Source organism: Dendropsophus ebraccatus, chromosome 14 (genome assembly GCF_027789765.1).
Source record: "Dendropsophus ebraccatus isolate aDenEbr1 chromosome 14, aDenEbr1.pat, whole genome shotgun sequence".
In the NCBI taxonomy this organism is placed as follows: domain Eukaryota; kingdom Metazoa; phylum Chordata; class Amphibia; order Anura; family Hylidae; genus Dendropsophus; species Dendropsophus ebraccatus.
In genome coordinates this window covers 63,288,631-63,302,575 of record NC_091467.1, presented here as the reverse complement: position 1 = coordinate 63,302,575, position 13,945 = coordinate 63,288,631, and the positions used below count along the sequence as shown (strand labels likewise).

Genomic DNA, 13,945 nt, shown 5'->3' with positions numbered 1-13,945 from the left:
TTCAGCAGCCCCAGCTAATCAAATACCGAACGTTCGGGTTTGGATCGACTCGAAACCGAACCCGGTTCGCTCATCTCTATGTACTACATTGAAAAAAGTTGTCATCCAAGGGCTCTGAGATTTGGAATTCCAACTGGTCAATACCTCAGGGCTCGCCGTAATTGCTCCAAAGTTTCTAACTTCATTGAAGAAAGTAAAAAACTACAAAGCTGCTTTAAAGCACAAGGCTATCCAAGATCAACCCTTACAAAGGCCTTTAGGAGAGCAAAAGAAATAACAAGGAATGAGCTAATAGGAGAATGTTAACAGACCTATACTTCGAAGAAGATCATTAGATGAATCAGCACCTATGACCAATGCGCACAGGAGGTCACTCATATTATTCGCGAATACTGGCCAGTATTGCGTGCGGACAAAGATGTGCATGTTGTACTTAATGACCACCCCAACATCACCTATCTCAGAGACAGACACCTCAAGGATATGCTAGTCCACAGCTACTTAAATTACAAAAACACCCGCACGACGACAAGACCAACGGTGAAGGGTGCGCACCCTTGTGGTCGGTGTTCCTTTTGCAAATTTCTACCTCATAGGACGGAATTCACAAACCCTGTAAATAGTAGAGTGGAAAAACTGCAAAAGTAGAGGAGTCATATATGTAGCGTTTTGCACTTGCCCCAAAATTTCCGTAGGCAAAACTTAACAACAACTACGACTAAGAATTTGCAATCATGTCAACAATGTTACGACAGGAACAGATACAGCATTGGCACAATATATTAAGGACATTCATAGTAATAATATAAGCGTACTTACCTTCTTTGGTCTACGGAAAATGTCACATAAATATTGGAGATACAGACATACTACAATCATATTATTTGCATTACCAGTATTTGAATGTACATAGTACTGGGCCTAGGGAATGTATTTCCTGTTAAAGTCCTAATACATGTGCACTTGCAGAGACTTGGCAGAAATATTGTTAAGTCTAATTACATGCGCATCATAAGGAAATTGGTTCAGGATTACTTCCAGGACCAGATACATGCGCAGTAGAACTACTACAACAAGAAATTCTTACTGAATGTTCAGAAACATGCGCACCTTCTGCAATACCTGCAGGATTTTCCGACTAAGTGCTAACGCAGGTGCAGTCCTTCATGTGCCTTCACTTCCTACACAAATCACAAAACATGCACATTAGCAATGAATAGTCTGAAACTACCTTAACCCCTTCACGTGAGCAGAATTTTAATAAAACCATGTTAGATGTTGCACTCTTGTAAAATATTTTCAAAACTTGACGTTAAGGGATACATCAAGTAACAGTCACTGATAGGCTTAAACTGATTGTCAATCATTCAGGAGTGATATTCCGATATTGCCATTATCACACCATAAACATACATTATAAAATGTCAGCATCCACGTGGCTAGCTTACTCTTTGCAAAATCTTCTTTGAAAAAGCTGCTGTTGGGTGGTAACGTCGGGCGTTACTACAGTGCCGCGGAGATTCAAAAATTTTCAATGGTCCATGCATGATATTGAAACATCATGCCGGATAAGTAAACTCTTCATTACAGGCTTTCCCCGTCTTTTAGGTCTGCAAAATTACAGACGTGTGATAGCCTAAGGATATTGAAAAGAAAAAAAATTATATCACCTGTCTGGCGCCGGCACAAAGATTCCGAGGAGTGGTCCATTTTTTAAAATCACTTGCGTAACTTTCTTCATATGCAAATCAGGCCACTCTATGCACTGGAGATGGGCCTGCCGACCCCAGTGTACTGATATCCCCTCCCGTCAGTGACGCAGCCAGACTTGATTATGAAGGAGGCGCACCACCGAGTGGGGGGTGGGCAGCCCCATCTCCAGTGCATAGAGCGGCCTGATTTGCATGTGAAACCAGCGCAGATGGTGGGAACTGGGCAGCCATTTAAAAAAATGGACCATGTCACTGAGATCTCTGTGACGGCGCCGACCGGGTGATATAAAACCTTGTGACAGGTGCACCTTAAGCATAGCAGGAGTAATAATGTTTATACTTCTTGTGATTTGGGGGTGAGGGTGCCAGGAAATGTCCACCTTTACTAGATAAAAATATGAGTGTTGGTGTCCGGCCCTGATCTCGCTGTCTCTGTATTGTTGGTGTCCGCCCGTGGTCACTGTATTGTTGCTTTCTGGTGGTGATGAGCCAACATCGGGTAATGATGTCCATGTTTGACTGTGGGGCCAAACACTCAGCATTTATCTCTCAGCATCTGGAGAAATTGGATGCCACCCTAGGGCTATCAGGAAAACTGGCTGTATCCATGTTTTCCAGGACTCCCATCAGGCATCATTAGGGTTTTCAGGTTTTCTCCAGACACCAGGAGTTGAGTGCCACATGGCCAAACACGGACATTTTTCTGATGTTTGGTTATCACTATTGTATGGCCATGGTCACTATGTCAGCCGTCGCTGTACTGTTGGTGTCCGGTCCTGGTCACTGCATTGTTGGTGTGCGGCCCTGCTCGCTGTATTGTTGGTGTCCACCCCTGCTCACTGTATTGCCATCTCCGGCCCTGGTCATTGTTCTGTTGGTGCCCGGTCCTGGTCACTATATCGCTTGTCTTCTCTTTATAGGACTCTGCACCTTTATCTGTCAATCCTACGGATTCAGATCTGGAAGTTTCCCCGACCTTTATGAAAGGTAAGCTCCAGAACACCCCCCCCCCCCACAATACCGGCAATATGTGCGTTATTTCATAGAATTGTCAGAAAAAAAACTCTGCATTAAGTGGAACAGTTATGCCCCCTGTGGATCACATGGGTGTATTACAGCTGGAAATGCTGTCTTCGAAAGCTCAATCACATTGACCAATGGAGCATTTATATTCAGAAAGGTAAGTAAATTGGTGTAGATTGTAATACTTTTACAGTCTATGCGTGTCACAAACGCGTGATCCATTAAACACAGAAAGCTGAATGGTTGTATGCTTCTTATTTCTGTTTTTCTCCATTTTCCTTGCAGGATGACATCTTGCATCGTGAAGGGATGTACGATAACATCCAAGAGCGATCTCCCCGGCCTGATTCTTCACTCATTTCCCGATACCATTGAGAGGATAAAGTCATGGCTACTACAGACAGGACTGGACTTTCAGGACATTGCTGAAGTTTCCCAAAAAATCATTGATGACAAATCGCAATCTGAATACAGGATCTGTTCTCGCCACTTCTCTCCAGAAAGCTACACGATGATTGATGGGTCCCAGAGGATACTAAAGAAGGATGCCGTCCCTACTCTCTTTATCCAGCCTTCTTTTCTGTCCTCTTCGTCATTGGACTCCAGGATCATCCATATTAAAACTGAAGAATGTGACTATGATTCCTCCTCACCATCTCTAGTGAGCAGCGGGACCAGCACTTCCACCAGCACCACCCCGCTGAAGGTGGAGCAGCGCTACTCCCAGTGCACAGCCACCAGTCCACTCCACCCAGACCAGGAGCAATGGGCAAGTCTCTTCAGTTTATAATCTATAATACTGGTAGGGACTGACATATATTTGGGGCTATATTATAGTCGTTATATTCCTGTATATAGGGGCAGTATTATAGTAGTTATATTCTTGTATATAGGAGCAGTATTATAGTAGTTATGCGGTTCAGGGAAGAAAAAGCGCTGCACCTCACACCTATGGCTGATACTAGTGCCTCTAGGCTAAATAAAAAACACATCAGAATTTTGTGTATGAATTGATCCAGCCACACTGCCCCATGTACCATCGTGCAGGTATCTGATACACATGGGTCCCTACACTAAGTCCACACCGTGCCAGTCAGTGGCTACCAACCCCGCAGGCGTGCACAGTCAGGGAACGGGGGCCATGGGACGGCCCCGCGACCCCCATGCCACAGGACCAGACCCAAAAACACCACACCAGAACCCGGCCAACACCGCCGGCGGAGAAGGTCACCCCCTAACAGCACAAGTCTGGATGAGGTATTACACTCACCATAGCTGCAGCAGACAGAATGGGAAAAAACAGGAGGGATTAAAACCATGTGCACTCAGGTGTCTCCTGCTAATTGCGGTCATGTGGGTCTCACCAGGAGGAGTGCAATACACGGAGAAAAGAGAGAAACAAAATGCGGTTCAGGGAAGAAAAAGCGTGCTGCACCTCACACCTATGGCTGATACTAGTGCCCCTAGGCTAAATAAAAAACACATCAGAATTTTGTGTATGAATTGATCAAGCCATACTGCCCCATGTACAATTTTAAGTTTAATCCCTCCTGTATTTTCCCATTCTGACTGCAGCAGCTATGGTGAGCACAATACCTCATCCAGACTTGTGCTGTTTGGGGGCGACTTTCTCCGCCGGCGGTGCTGGCCGGGTTCTGGTGTGGTGTTTTTGGGTCTGGTCCTGTGGCATGGGGGTCGCAGGGCCGGAAGATGCGTGGTTAGCCACGGGAAACAGTCCCAATAGATTTACTTTGCAATAAGCTTTTTGCACCCCCATGCTGCCCTCCATTGCCTAGATTCCTCACGCACATGATCCTAGCTCATGGGTATACAGCTGACACTACACAGACTTTGGTGCTAACTCAGACCTGCTCCACAAGTTATTATAGTAGTTATATTCTTGTATATAGGAGCAGTATTATAGTAGTTATATTCTTGTATATAGGAGCAGTAGTATAGTAGTTATATTCTTGTATATAGGAGCAGTATTATTGTAGTTATATTCTTGTATATAGGAGCAGTATTATAGTAGTTATATTCTTGTACATAGGAGCAGTATTATAGTAGTTATATTCTTGTATATAGGAGCAGTATTATAGTAGTTATATTCTTGTATATAGGAGCAGTATTATAGTAGTTATATTCTTGTATATAGGGGGCAGTATTATAGTAGTTATATTCTTGTATATAGGAGCAGTATTATAGTAGGTATATTCTTGTATATAGGGAGCAGTATTATAGTAGTTATATTCCTGTATATAGGAGCAGTATTGTAGTAGTTATATCCCTGTGTATAGGAGCAGTATTATAGTAGTTATATTCTTGTATATAGGAGCAGTATTATAGTAGTTATATTCTTGTATATAGGAGCAGTATTATAATAGTTATATTCTTGTATATAGGAGCAGTATTATAGTAGTTATATTCTTGTATATAGGAGGTAGTATTATAGTAGTTATATTCTTGTATATAGGAGCAGTATTATAGTAGTTATGCGGTTCAGGGAAGAAACAGAGTGCTGCACCTCACACCTATGGCTGATACTAGTGCCCCTAGGCTAAATAAAAAACACATCAGAATTTTGTGTATGAATTGATCAAGCCATACTGCCCCATGTACCATCGTGCAGGTATCTGATACACATGGGTCCCTACACTAAGTCCACACCGTGCCAGTCAGTGGCCACCAACCCCGCAGGCGTGCACAGTCAGGGAACGGGGGCCATGGGACGGCCCTGCGACCCCCATGCCACAGGACCAGACCCAAAAACACCACACCAGAACCCGGCCAGCACCGCCGGCGGAGAAGATCGCCCCCAAGCATTATAGTAGTTATATTCTTGTATAAAGGAGGAGTATTATAGTAGTTATATTCTTGTACATAAAGTATTATAGTACTGATTGTATATTCTGGTCTATAGAGGGCAGTATTACATTGGTAGTTTCTATAACATGACAGCTTTTTAGTAATGTGTATCTGAAACAAATAATCACCATCTAGTGACTTTTTCTGCATAACCCAGTGTCAAAAGGTCATTTTTACATATGCAGATTATAAGTAATGAATGGTCCTAGGAACCCTCAATAAATTGGTAATCAGCTTGTTTAAAAGGGCAAAATCCTGCTCGTTTTCTGGTATGATTTTTTTTTTTCTGTAACCGGTAACCTCATCGTTATTGGCCGCACATCCATCTAAACTAGAAACGTGCGGTCGATAACAATCTATTTAGGTGGCCTTATGGATTATGTAGTGATCGTTCGTGTGGCCTGGCTGCATGATTATTTGTGCCGTATAAAGCCACTGCCAACGAATGCGATCTTACTGATTGTCACTCATCTGCAGTAAGAGGACCCTTTATACTGTATCTTATGAAATAACATCCAATGTTGATTGTTTTTCCTGCAGGCGGATGTCACGTCTAGATGTATTGTTACTGACTGTCCTAACTTCGTGGAGGTCCAGCATCCTGATGTCACTATTCATATGTTTCCAAATAAGTTTTCAACAGTGAAGTTGTGGCTCCAGCAGACGGGACAGAACTTTGGTGATCTTGACCTCGCTGCCCGGCAGGTTCTGGACATGAGCCCCTCGGAGAGGTTTGGGATGTGCTCTGATCACTTTGCCCCCGATTGTTACATGATCCACGGTGCGGAAGTGAAGCTCAAACCAGACGCCGTACCAACTATATTTCCAGGCCTTCAAAGAAACATCATAAAAGAGGAGGAGGTCGAGTTACCATTTCATTCGGATTCCAGTTTCGATGGCTCGTACCCTCCCAGAGAACAGCCTGATGCGTACTCCGATTATAACCACAGACTGCGGCACATTGCCACCAACACTGACCCTTACTGGGGCGTCCGGAGCATCGGGGTGCTCACCAGACCTATACTTGTCCGAGAAGTTTCCACCTCCACACGAATGGGAAAGTTTTATAATGGTTTGAAGTCACTAACTTGTTCGGTTGACAAGGCCATTCAGTGCTCGGAGATGGAGCTTCACCATAGAGACAGTTCCTGGAACGTTAGACCCGACTACCTCTATAGGTTCGGTCCTGCTGTCCCTCCAAAAGACATGAGTGTGGGGCAGCCTGAGAGAATGGTGGCAAACCAGGAATCAGAAGAGCCAGGTCTACAGAACTGGGCGGCATTACTGCAAGGAATGACCCCAGACAACTCTCGGCTTCCAAGAAACGTCCCTGTGAAAGACAGCAGGCTATTTTTTGCCATGGAGGAAGTGATGGTAAGCCGGGGCCCTGCATGTGAATTACTACCTGACTGTTATGTATGTGAGATACAGACCTAGACAGGCGGGAATGGGAAGCCTCACAGGAGTAATGGGGACACATAGATTTGCATTCAGCTCATGCATAGGGAACCACATACAGTTGGCCTCGGATTTCTTTATAGTTTATGGACGCATATCAGGGAGACTCATCCATTCTGTTTTTCGATTTATTTTTATTTTTCTACCCTCATTGAAAATACAATGAGTATTGTGTTTCAGATAATTGAAGCAGTTTCCATCTTAATCCCCTCAATTTTTCTTGTATTTTTAGGTCTCTCTCATGCAGCATTTGCTTAACACACCCTTTATAGAAGAAGCCTCCAAGCTGATGACACAGAAGTTCCTGAATCAGGTCCTGGAGATCGTGGCTCTCCTGACTGGAGATGTAAGCAGCTCTTGGTAATCTGTCTACCTAAATTCTCAGAGGAAGATTTCTAGAAAAACAATTACAAAAGAAAATTCCGCAGCACACCAGCGTCAAGTGAAAAAAGAAGTGGTATTTATTGCATGTAGCAAGGAACACAAAAGGGATGCAACGTTTCTGTCTACTCCAAGACCATTGTCAAGTCATCCCTTTTGTGTTTCTTGCTACATGCAATAAATACCACTTCTTTTTTCACTTGACGCTGGTGTGCTGCAGAATTTTCTTTTGTATTTGTTGGGATCCCGAGCCAAGGGACTTACTCCGTATAGCACCCACTACCTGGATTCGGAAGTGCGGCTTTTTCCCTTTTCTAGAAAAACCATTAGATATATTCCAGCCCTATAGCTGATCCCATATCCACTTTGTATCTCCCAAAGACAATGCATAGACTGTGTATTGACCCACTGCTCCATGCTGTGGGGAGAATTGGGGTCGCAGAGGTTGAACACTCCATTTTCACACACGTCCTGTGGATAAGTGACATGTTTTTGTTGCTAGCATTACCCTTTAAGAAGATAGTGTCTAGCGGCGTTATGGAACCTTCTGTAAGTTTAGATAACTATCCACATCAATGTGTACCTTCTGCCTGGCTTGTATAGAGGCCAGTAGATATAGAAGTAAATGGGGAGGTGAATCCTCTTGAGATCTCCAGTTGTACATGACTCTTCCTTCTCTAATAATTTTGTCAGAATCTTCATTGGCCTTTTGGGGGACCTCAGTGTCAGGCATTGGACAGAACAATACTGATGGGGTCTGCCCAGCTCTTCTGGACCTTGTAGTGCAGGTCACTAAATAGACATGGTGAAGCTAATGTCTGACAAACCTTGTCTTGTGTTCTCAAAGGATGTGAGGAGGTTGGGGAAAGGGAAGCACCTGGGGTTAAGGCTTAAAACACTCAATAATAGTTCCATCTTTTTACCTTTCTTCCTCTATAGAAATGGGTGCTTGCAGAGAGAGATGACCCCCCTGACAGTCCAGAGGAGGTGAGTGCAGTGCCGGACATTGCCACCAGTCCCCTCATACCCAAGCCTTTCCTACTTTTTAGAGTATCAAAGAACTCATGTTATTGATAATGGAGTCCTAATTAGTGTTGAGCGGACTTGATGAACTTGTCTATCCATGTTTTTCAGCACTCCCTAAGGCAGCATCCAACTTTTCCAGCCATTGGTATTCAAATGCCGAGCGTTCAGAGAACATTGCCGAACCTGAACAGTTTAGCAACTTTGCTCAACGCTAATCATAACACGTCATAGAAACAACATTTCCACAGTAATGGACATGGACCATTTCAAAGCCAATGGAATATATGGCATCTGTGAGAGGATAGAAAGTCAAATAAGGAAATTCAGTATTTAGTTTAAACCATTGTTCCATGTAATGTAAGGGACAACTGAATTAGTGGATGATGATGTATTAGGGGGGTGAGGTATAGGTTTCATGGCAGTCAGAGGGGATTGGTTCTAGATCTCCCACATTTCCAATGGGCATCCCCAATGCTGATACAGCACATTTTAATTGGGAATAATTAAATTAACTAATTGTTCCCACATGTTTATGGAGAGAAAGGTGATCAGCCAAAATTGTCAATTTCTTAGCAAGAGTCGGCTCCTCCTGGAGGAAGATACATGAGTCGCGTTGGTGTTTCCAATGGTCTTCCTCCAAAGAGACAAATTTCTAAGGTCAGTGGGAAGAGAAGGCTATTTAGGACAGAAATAATAGGACCTTCTCCCAGAAAGCATATATGGGGGGCAAGCAATAATAAATGTAGAGAGGCAGCAGAGACAGAGGATGGTAGCCGACAAGAGGATGGTAGGCGCTGTGGGGTAAGATGGGACTGGTGAATTATGTTAAGTTGTATTATTTTGTTATCTGCTGCAGGGGATACTGACAATTGATATATTTTCCCAGTCCTCGTCCTGAAAGGCTTGGAGTGTAGAAGCCCATTTCTCTCTTACCGGTATGGGGTGAGCAGCCATTGTTTCAGATGGTGAGTTTATAAGGTAGAGGCCAAGCCCTGCGACTTAAGTGTCCCGATAAGAGGAGAGGAAGAAATAAATGAGTTTGCTCTAACAATGATATATCTGGTATCTGATTCTGTAGGGCGATGCGTATTTCTAGATATCGGAAGAAGTGTGTGAGGGGTATTGTATGTTTTGAATTCCAGGTCAGTAAAGGAGATAAAGACATTATTGTCATTTAGATTTGCCAGAGTACAGATATCGTGGGTAGCCCAAAAGGAGGGGGAATCATAGCGGTTCAACCACCTCATGAGAAAATTGTCTCCGCACTAGTCTAGTAAGTTTATGGATGGAAAGTAATTTAGTGGTGGTTTCCATTTCTTGGAAACGAAGGAGACCTAAACCAGGTGACTCTCTGAATTGGGTTGTTCAAGGACAAACAATACAAAGAAATACAGTCCCGTCCAGGCTGAGAATTCAGTAATTATTAATGTTAGTGAAATTTCCCTCTAAACGCTATCAGGGGTAACTCACCATTTCCCCATTTCTTTGTTGCAGGTGCCGGTAAAATGTGACGACGTTGCAATGTATTTCTCCACTGAGGAGTGGAACTACATTAAGTCACACAAAGAGCTCTATAGAGATGTGGTGACAGAGGAGCCGCAGGACCTCACCGAAGTGGTGGACGAGACAGATTCAGGTGAGACGGCCACCAGTTCCATATATGGGTCATTCCATCCAAACTGAACCTTTTCGTAACAACCGTAGCAACTAGTTAAACATTTTTTTTTAACCGCTAATTAAAAAAATGCAATTTAACCACAAAAGTTATAAATATACATTAAGACTCTTAAGTCTCAGTTTTACTAGGTTTAACTAGGTGTTACGGGTGTTACGAAAAGTTTAGTTTGGATGGAATGGCCCATATATATATATATATATATATATATATATATATATATATATATATATATATATAATATATCCGGCTTAATATAATCTATGAAGCGTAAGAGTCAGATGTTCGGCCGGCTGGAGAGTGGACTGGACTTCTGGACTTGACTGATCCACTGAGACCCACTGCAATCGATAACTTGACATGTAATGAGACATTACAATTGACAGTCTTTGTGACCTACTACACCCATCATTTCATCTGTTAATTTTGGTATAACCCATTAATTGAAATAATATACTTCACCCTATGATCCTCTGACCTCAGACATGGTGATAGCGACTCTTCACACATGTAGACATCTTGACTTGTCTTCTGCTTCCACCAAACAGATGAATCAGTAAGTGAGGAAGAAGTTAAAGAGACCACAAAACAACCAAATTCTCCAGACTGGCTGCCAGATGGCGCTGTCAGCGAGTTCAGCGAGTCCGAGGTATTGTCTGATGAAGAAGATGGAGATGACTCTACGCAAGGGGATGACGACTTATCTACAAGTCTTCCAGGTTCTTCCAGTTTACCGAAGGATGGCAGTGCATCCAATGAAAGCACTAAAATGAAGAAATACAATTTGCTACACAGGAAAGGAAGAATCTATCACTGTAAGAAGTGTGACATGACCTTCCCCAAAAGACTGGCCTTTAAAAGGCACCTTAAATCCCAGAAGCACCTGAAGAGTTACGAGGAGGAGGTGGACGTCAAGTGCGAGGACTGTGGCCAAGTGTTTGTTACCAAATCTTTACTGATCAAACATCGGGCGGAAAATCACGCGGTTAAACGCTACGCCTGCACTATCTGCGGTATACAGTACGACTACAAGTCTCAGTTCATCATCCACCAGAGAGCGCACACCGGGGAGAAACCCTTCGAGTGTGAACTGTGCGGAAGGAAATTCGGCCATAAGTGCAGTCTGCTGGTTCACCAGAGGAGGCACACCAAAGGCAAGACCGTGTCCTGCAGCAAATGTGACCACCGCTTCGACACCAAGTCCCAGCTGGCCAGACACGAGAAGATTCACGATCATGACAATCCTATCATGTGCCGCCTGTGCGGGAAACGCTTCGCACATAAATCACATTTCATGAAACACAAGTGGGCCTTCCACCATGAAGAGGTCTGACGGCCACCAGTTTTATACTTGAGGGATTTTTTATAAAAGTTCACCACAAGTGCCGCAGTGTAGGGTACAGGCGCCCTTCTTTCTGAGGAGACATAAGACTTTTATACTGGTTTGAAGTTAGAAGTTTTCTATTGTTTATACCTCCATGATCCATAGGAAGGTGAACACCTCCCCACCTGACTCCTCCCCGGCAATTTTTCTGCCCATTTGGGCAGGTTTGTAGTTGAAGTGATTCTATATGTAGAAGCTATAGAAGGGCAGTCAGCCCAAAGGACTGTATAGTGAGTCTTCTTGTCTGAGGGTGAACCTGTATCGTCTCTTTAGTTGGGCATAGACTACGAGAGATGACTGACAGCTTGCTGCCCTGACTTCTTAATGAAAGAACAGATCCGTTACTTTTTGGAAGGAAGATAGATGGCTGCCCGACACCTCTGTCGCTACCAGGGTAAACATAGGACTGGGCCTGTGAATATTAAAGCAGTTTTGCTGTGAAATCTTATTGATGACCTGTCTACACCCAGAACCCCAGCTGATCACTACAACTGCAGCACCTTCTTTACATACTGAATAGAAACAGAAGGCCCTGTTCATTGTGTAGTGCAAATGCTGGGAACTAACCAACGCAACCACTACTTACAAAATGGAACCATTTGGGTCCAGCTGTATCCACTGTGTAGAGAGCGTGACGTGGCTGTGGTGAACATCTGATTGAGGGGAGTGTCGGGCGTATTCTGTGGATAGGCCTGCAATTAGTTTTCACAAAAAAAAAACATGTCTCAAAGAGACATCACGGAACCTAATTAGTAATTCTCTCCTGTCTGTGGCTACACTGTGATTTCTGATCATGTAACCAGGAACTGCCATGTTGTGTCTGGCCATGTGACTCCCATGTGCATTGACTTTTTAGCAATTCGCTTTGCTGTCATGGCTTCTTGTAAGTCGCCACAAAACCTCATTCACTTGCATGAGTAGTGGAGTCTCACAATCAGACAGTTCTATATGGTGGTTTCTGGTCACACCATTTAGCTTTAGCCTTGGACATGTGTTTTCCCTGTTTTTTATGCATAACGGTAGAGGCCATGTTTCCCAGTTTGTTACATGCAGGTTTATATGAGCTCCGGAGTACAATCGGTGATCATCACCTTGGTCCGTTGTCTTACCTGCCCATTTGTATCCATTATAAGCAGGCTCCTGGAGTGTACAAGGTGGGCAGGATTATACAGGATTATAGGACGGTTCCGTTGGGTTTTATCCCATTCATTTCTTAGGTTTGTCTCTTGCCCATCTTCTCTTTTTCATTGTAGGAGCTGAAGAGAAAGCATTTACTCCAGTATAGCACTTAGTATTGATAATCCACATAAGTTGGTGGTTGTAGACTCCGGTCAGTACCCTGAAGTCAATCGTTCTTTACCTGCCATCTATACATCAGGTTAGGTGGGGTCCTTATACCTACAAAGAAGTGGCAACATAAGAGAGGAAGGTCATAGATGTAAAACAAACAAACCTCTGGCCAGGGATCAGCATTTGGGGGGCACATTCTAGAAGGGCTTTACATGGACCCCCCATAGTTAATGAATAAGGGTGGGACACAACTACCAAATGTGCATGCCAGCATAGATTATCCTGGCAGGCAGTAATGGATGAATCTATGCCCAGGATGTGAGGAAGCCGCTTTGTTGCACACATTTGCACCTATGAGATGCAGGCCTGTGGCAGCTTCTTCAACTAAATTAAAAAGTTTCACAGGCGACAGGATACACTCCCGAAGCAGGCATGCACCAGGTATGGATTTCTTCCATGCAATCAAAAGCACTGCTGGAAAAATTCTACCTGGATTGCAGCAGGAGCGGTGCAGCAGTTGTTTTTTTTTCTACAGCGTATCGTGCTGCCTGCGAAACTTCATAGTTACACTTTAACGTAGAGGATGACGGTGCTTCTGTTTACATGGATTTCTCATGAAGGATTCCTTAACACTTTTTTTTCCCTTCTGTGCTTTAAGGCCTTATTCAGATGACCGTGCATACTATATGTTGTTTGGGTCAGTGCACATTACCAGTGTTTAGGCATGTTCATGCGTACTGACTCATGGAATGGATAGTATGAAGGGTGGGCTCCTATACCTTTGTTCTTGACTGCTGGTGGCCTGCGGATGACATTCTTTGGGATGTCTGGGCCCTGGTCATGGCCTGGTCACACTGCACGGTTGTGTACATTAAAGGGGTTGTCCGCCTATTTTAATATATGGCTGCCGGTGCATATAAAACAATAAACATATTATCCTTACCTGACCATGCTCCTCTGGTGTCGCCAGTGTCCCCCAATGATTGGCTGAGCGGGCTGTTACTACTGAGACGAGTTTGTCTTGAAAGTGGAGGCTTTGCATTCAGCGGGAGACACTGGCCATACAGAGGAAGCAAGGACAGGTAAGGATAACATTTATTGTTTTATATGCTCCAGCAGCAATATATTATT

General features: G+C 43.8%; 1 protein-coding gene across 3 annotated transcripts in view; it reads left to right on the top strand.

Annotated features, from left to right (window-relative positions):
* Positions 1–13,945, top strand: part of LOC138772782 (uncharacterized) — an 18,469-nt gene extending 4,524 nt beyond the window's left edge. For all 3 annotated transcript variants that reach the window (XM_069953445.1, XM_069953444.1, XM_069953446.1), the window contains exons 2-8: positions 2,633–2,699; positions 3,021–3,504; positions 6,141–6,974; positions 7,291–7,404; positions 8,379–8,426; positions 9,960–10,101; positions 10,689–13,945. In XM_069953445.1, the coding sequence (XP_069809546.1) occupies positions 3,022–3,504; positions 6,141–6,974; positions 7,291–7,404; positions 8,379–8,426; positions 9,960–10,101; positions 10,689–11,473 (2,406 nt within the window). In that variant the 5' untranslated portion in view covers positions 2,633–2,699; position 3,021 and the 3' untranslated portion in view covers positions 11,474–13,945. The remainder of the gene's footprint in view (positions 1–2,632; positions 2,700–3,020; positions 3,505–6,140; positions 6,975–7,290; positions 7,405–8,378; positions 8,427–9,959; positions 10,102–10,688) is intronic.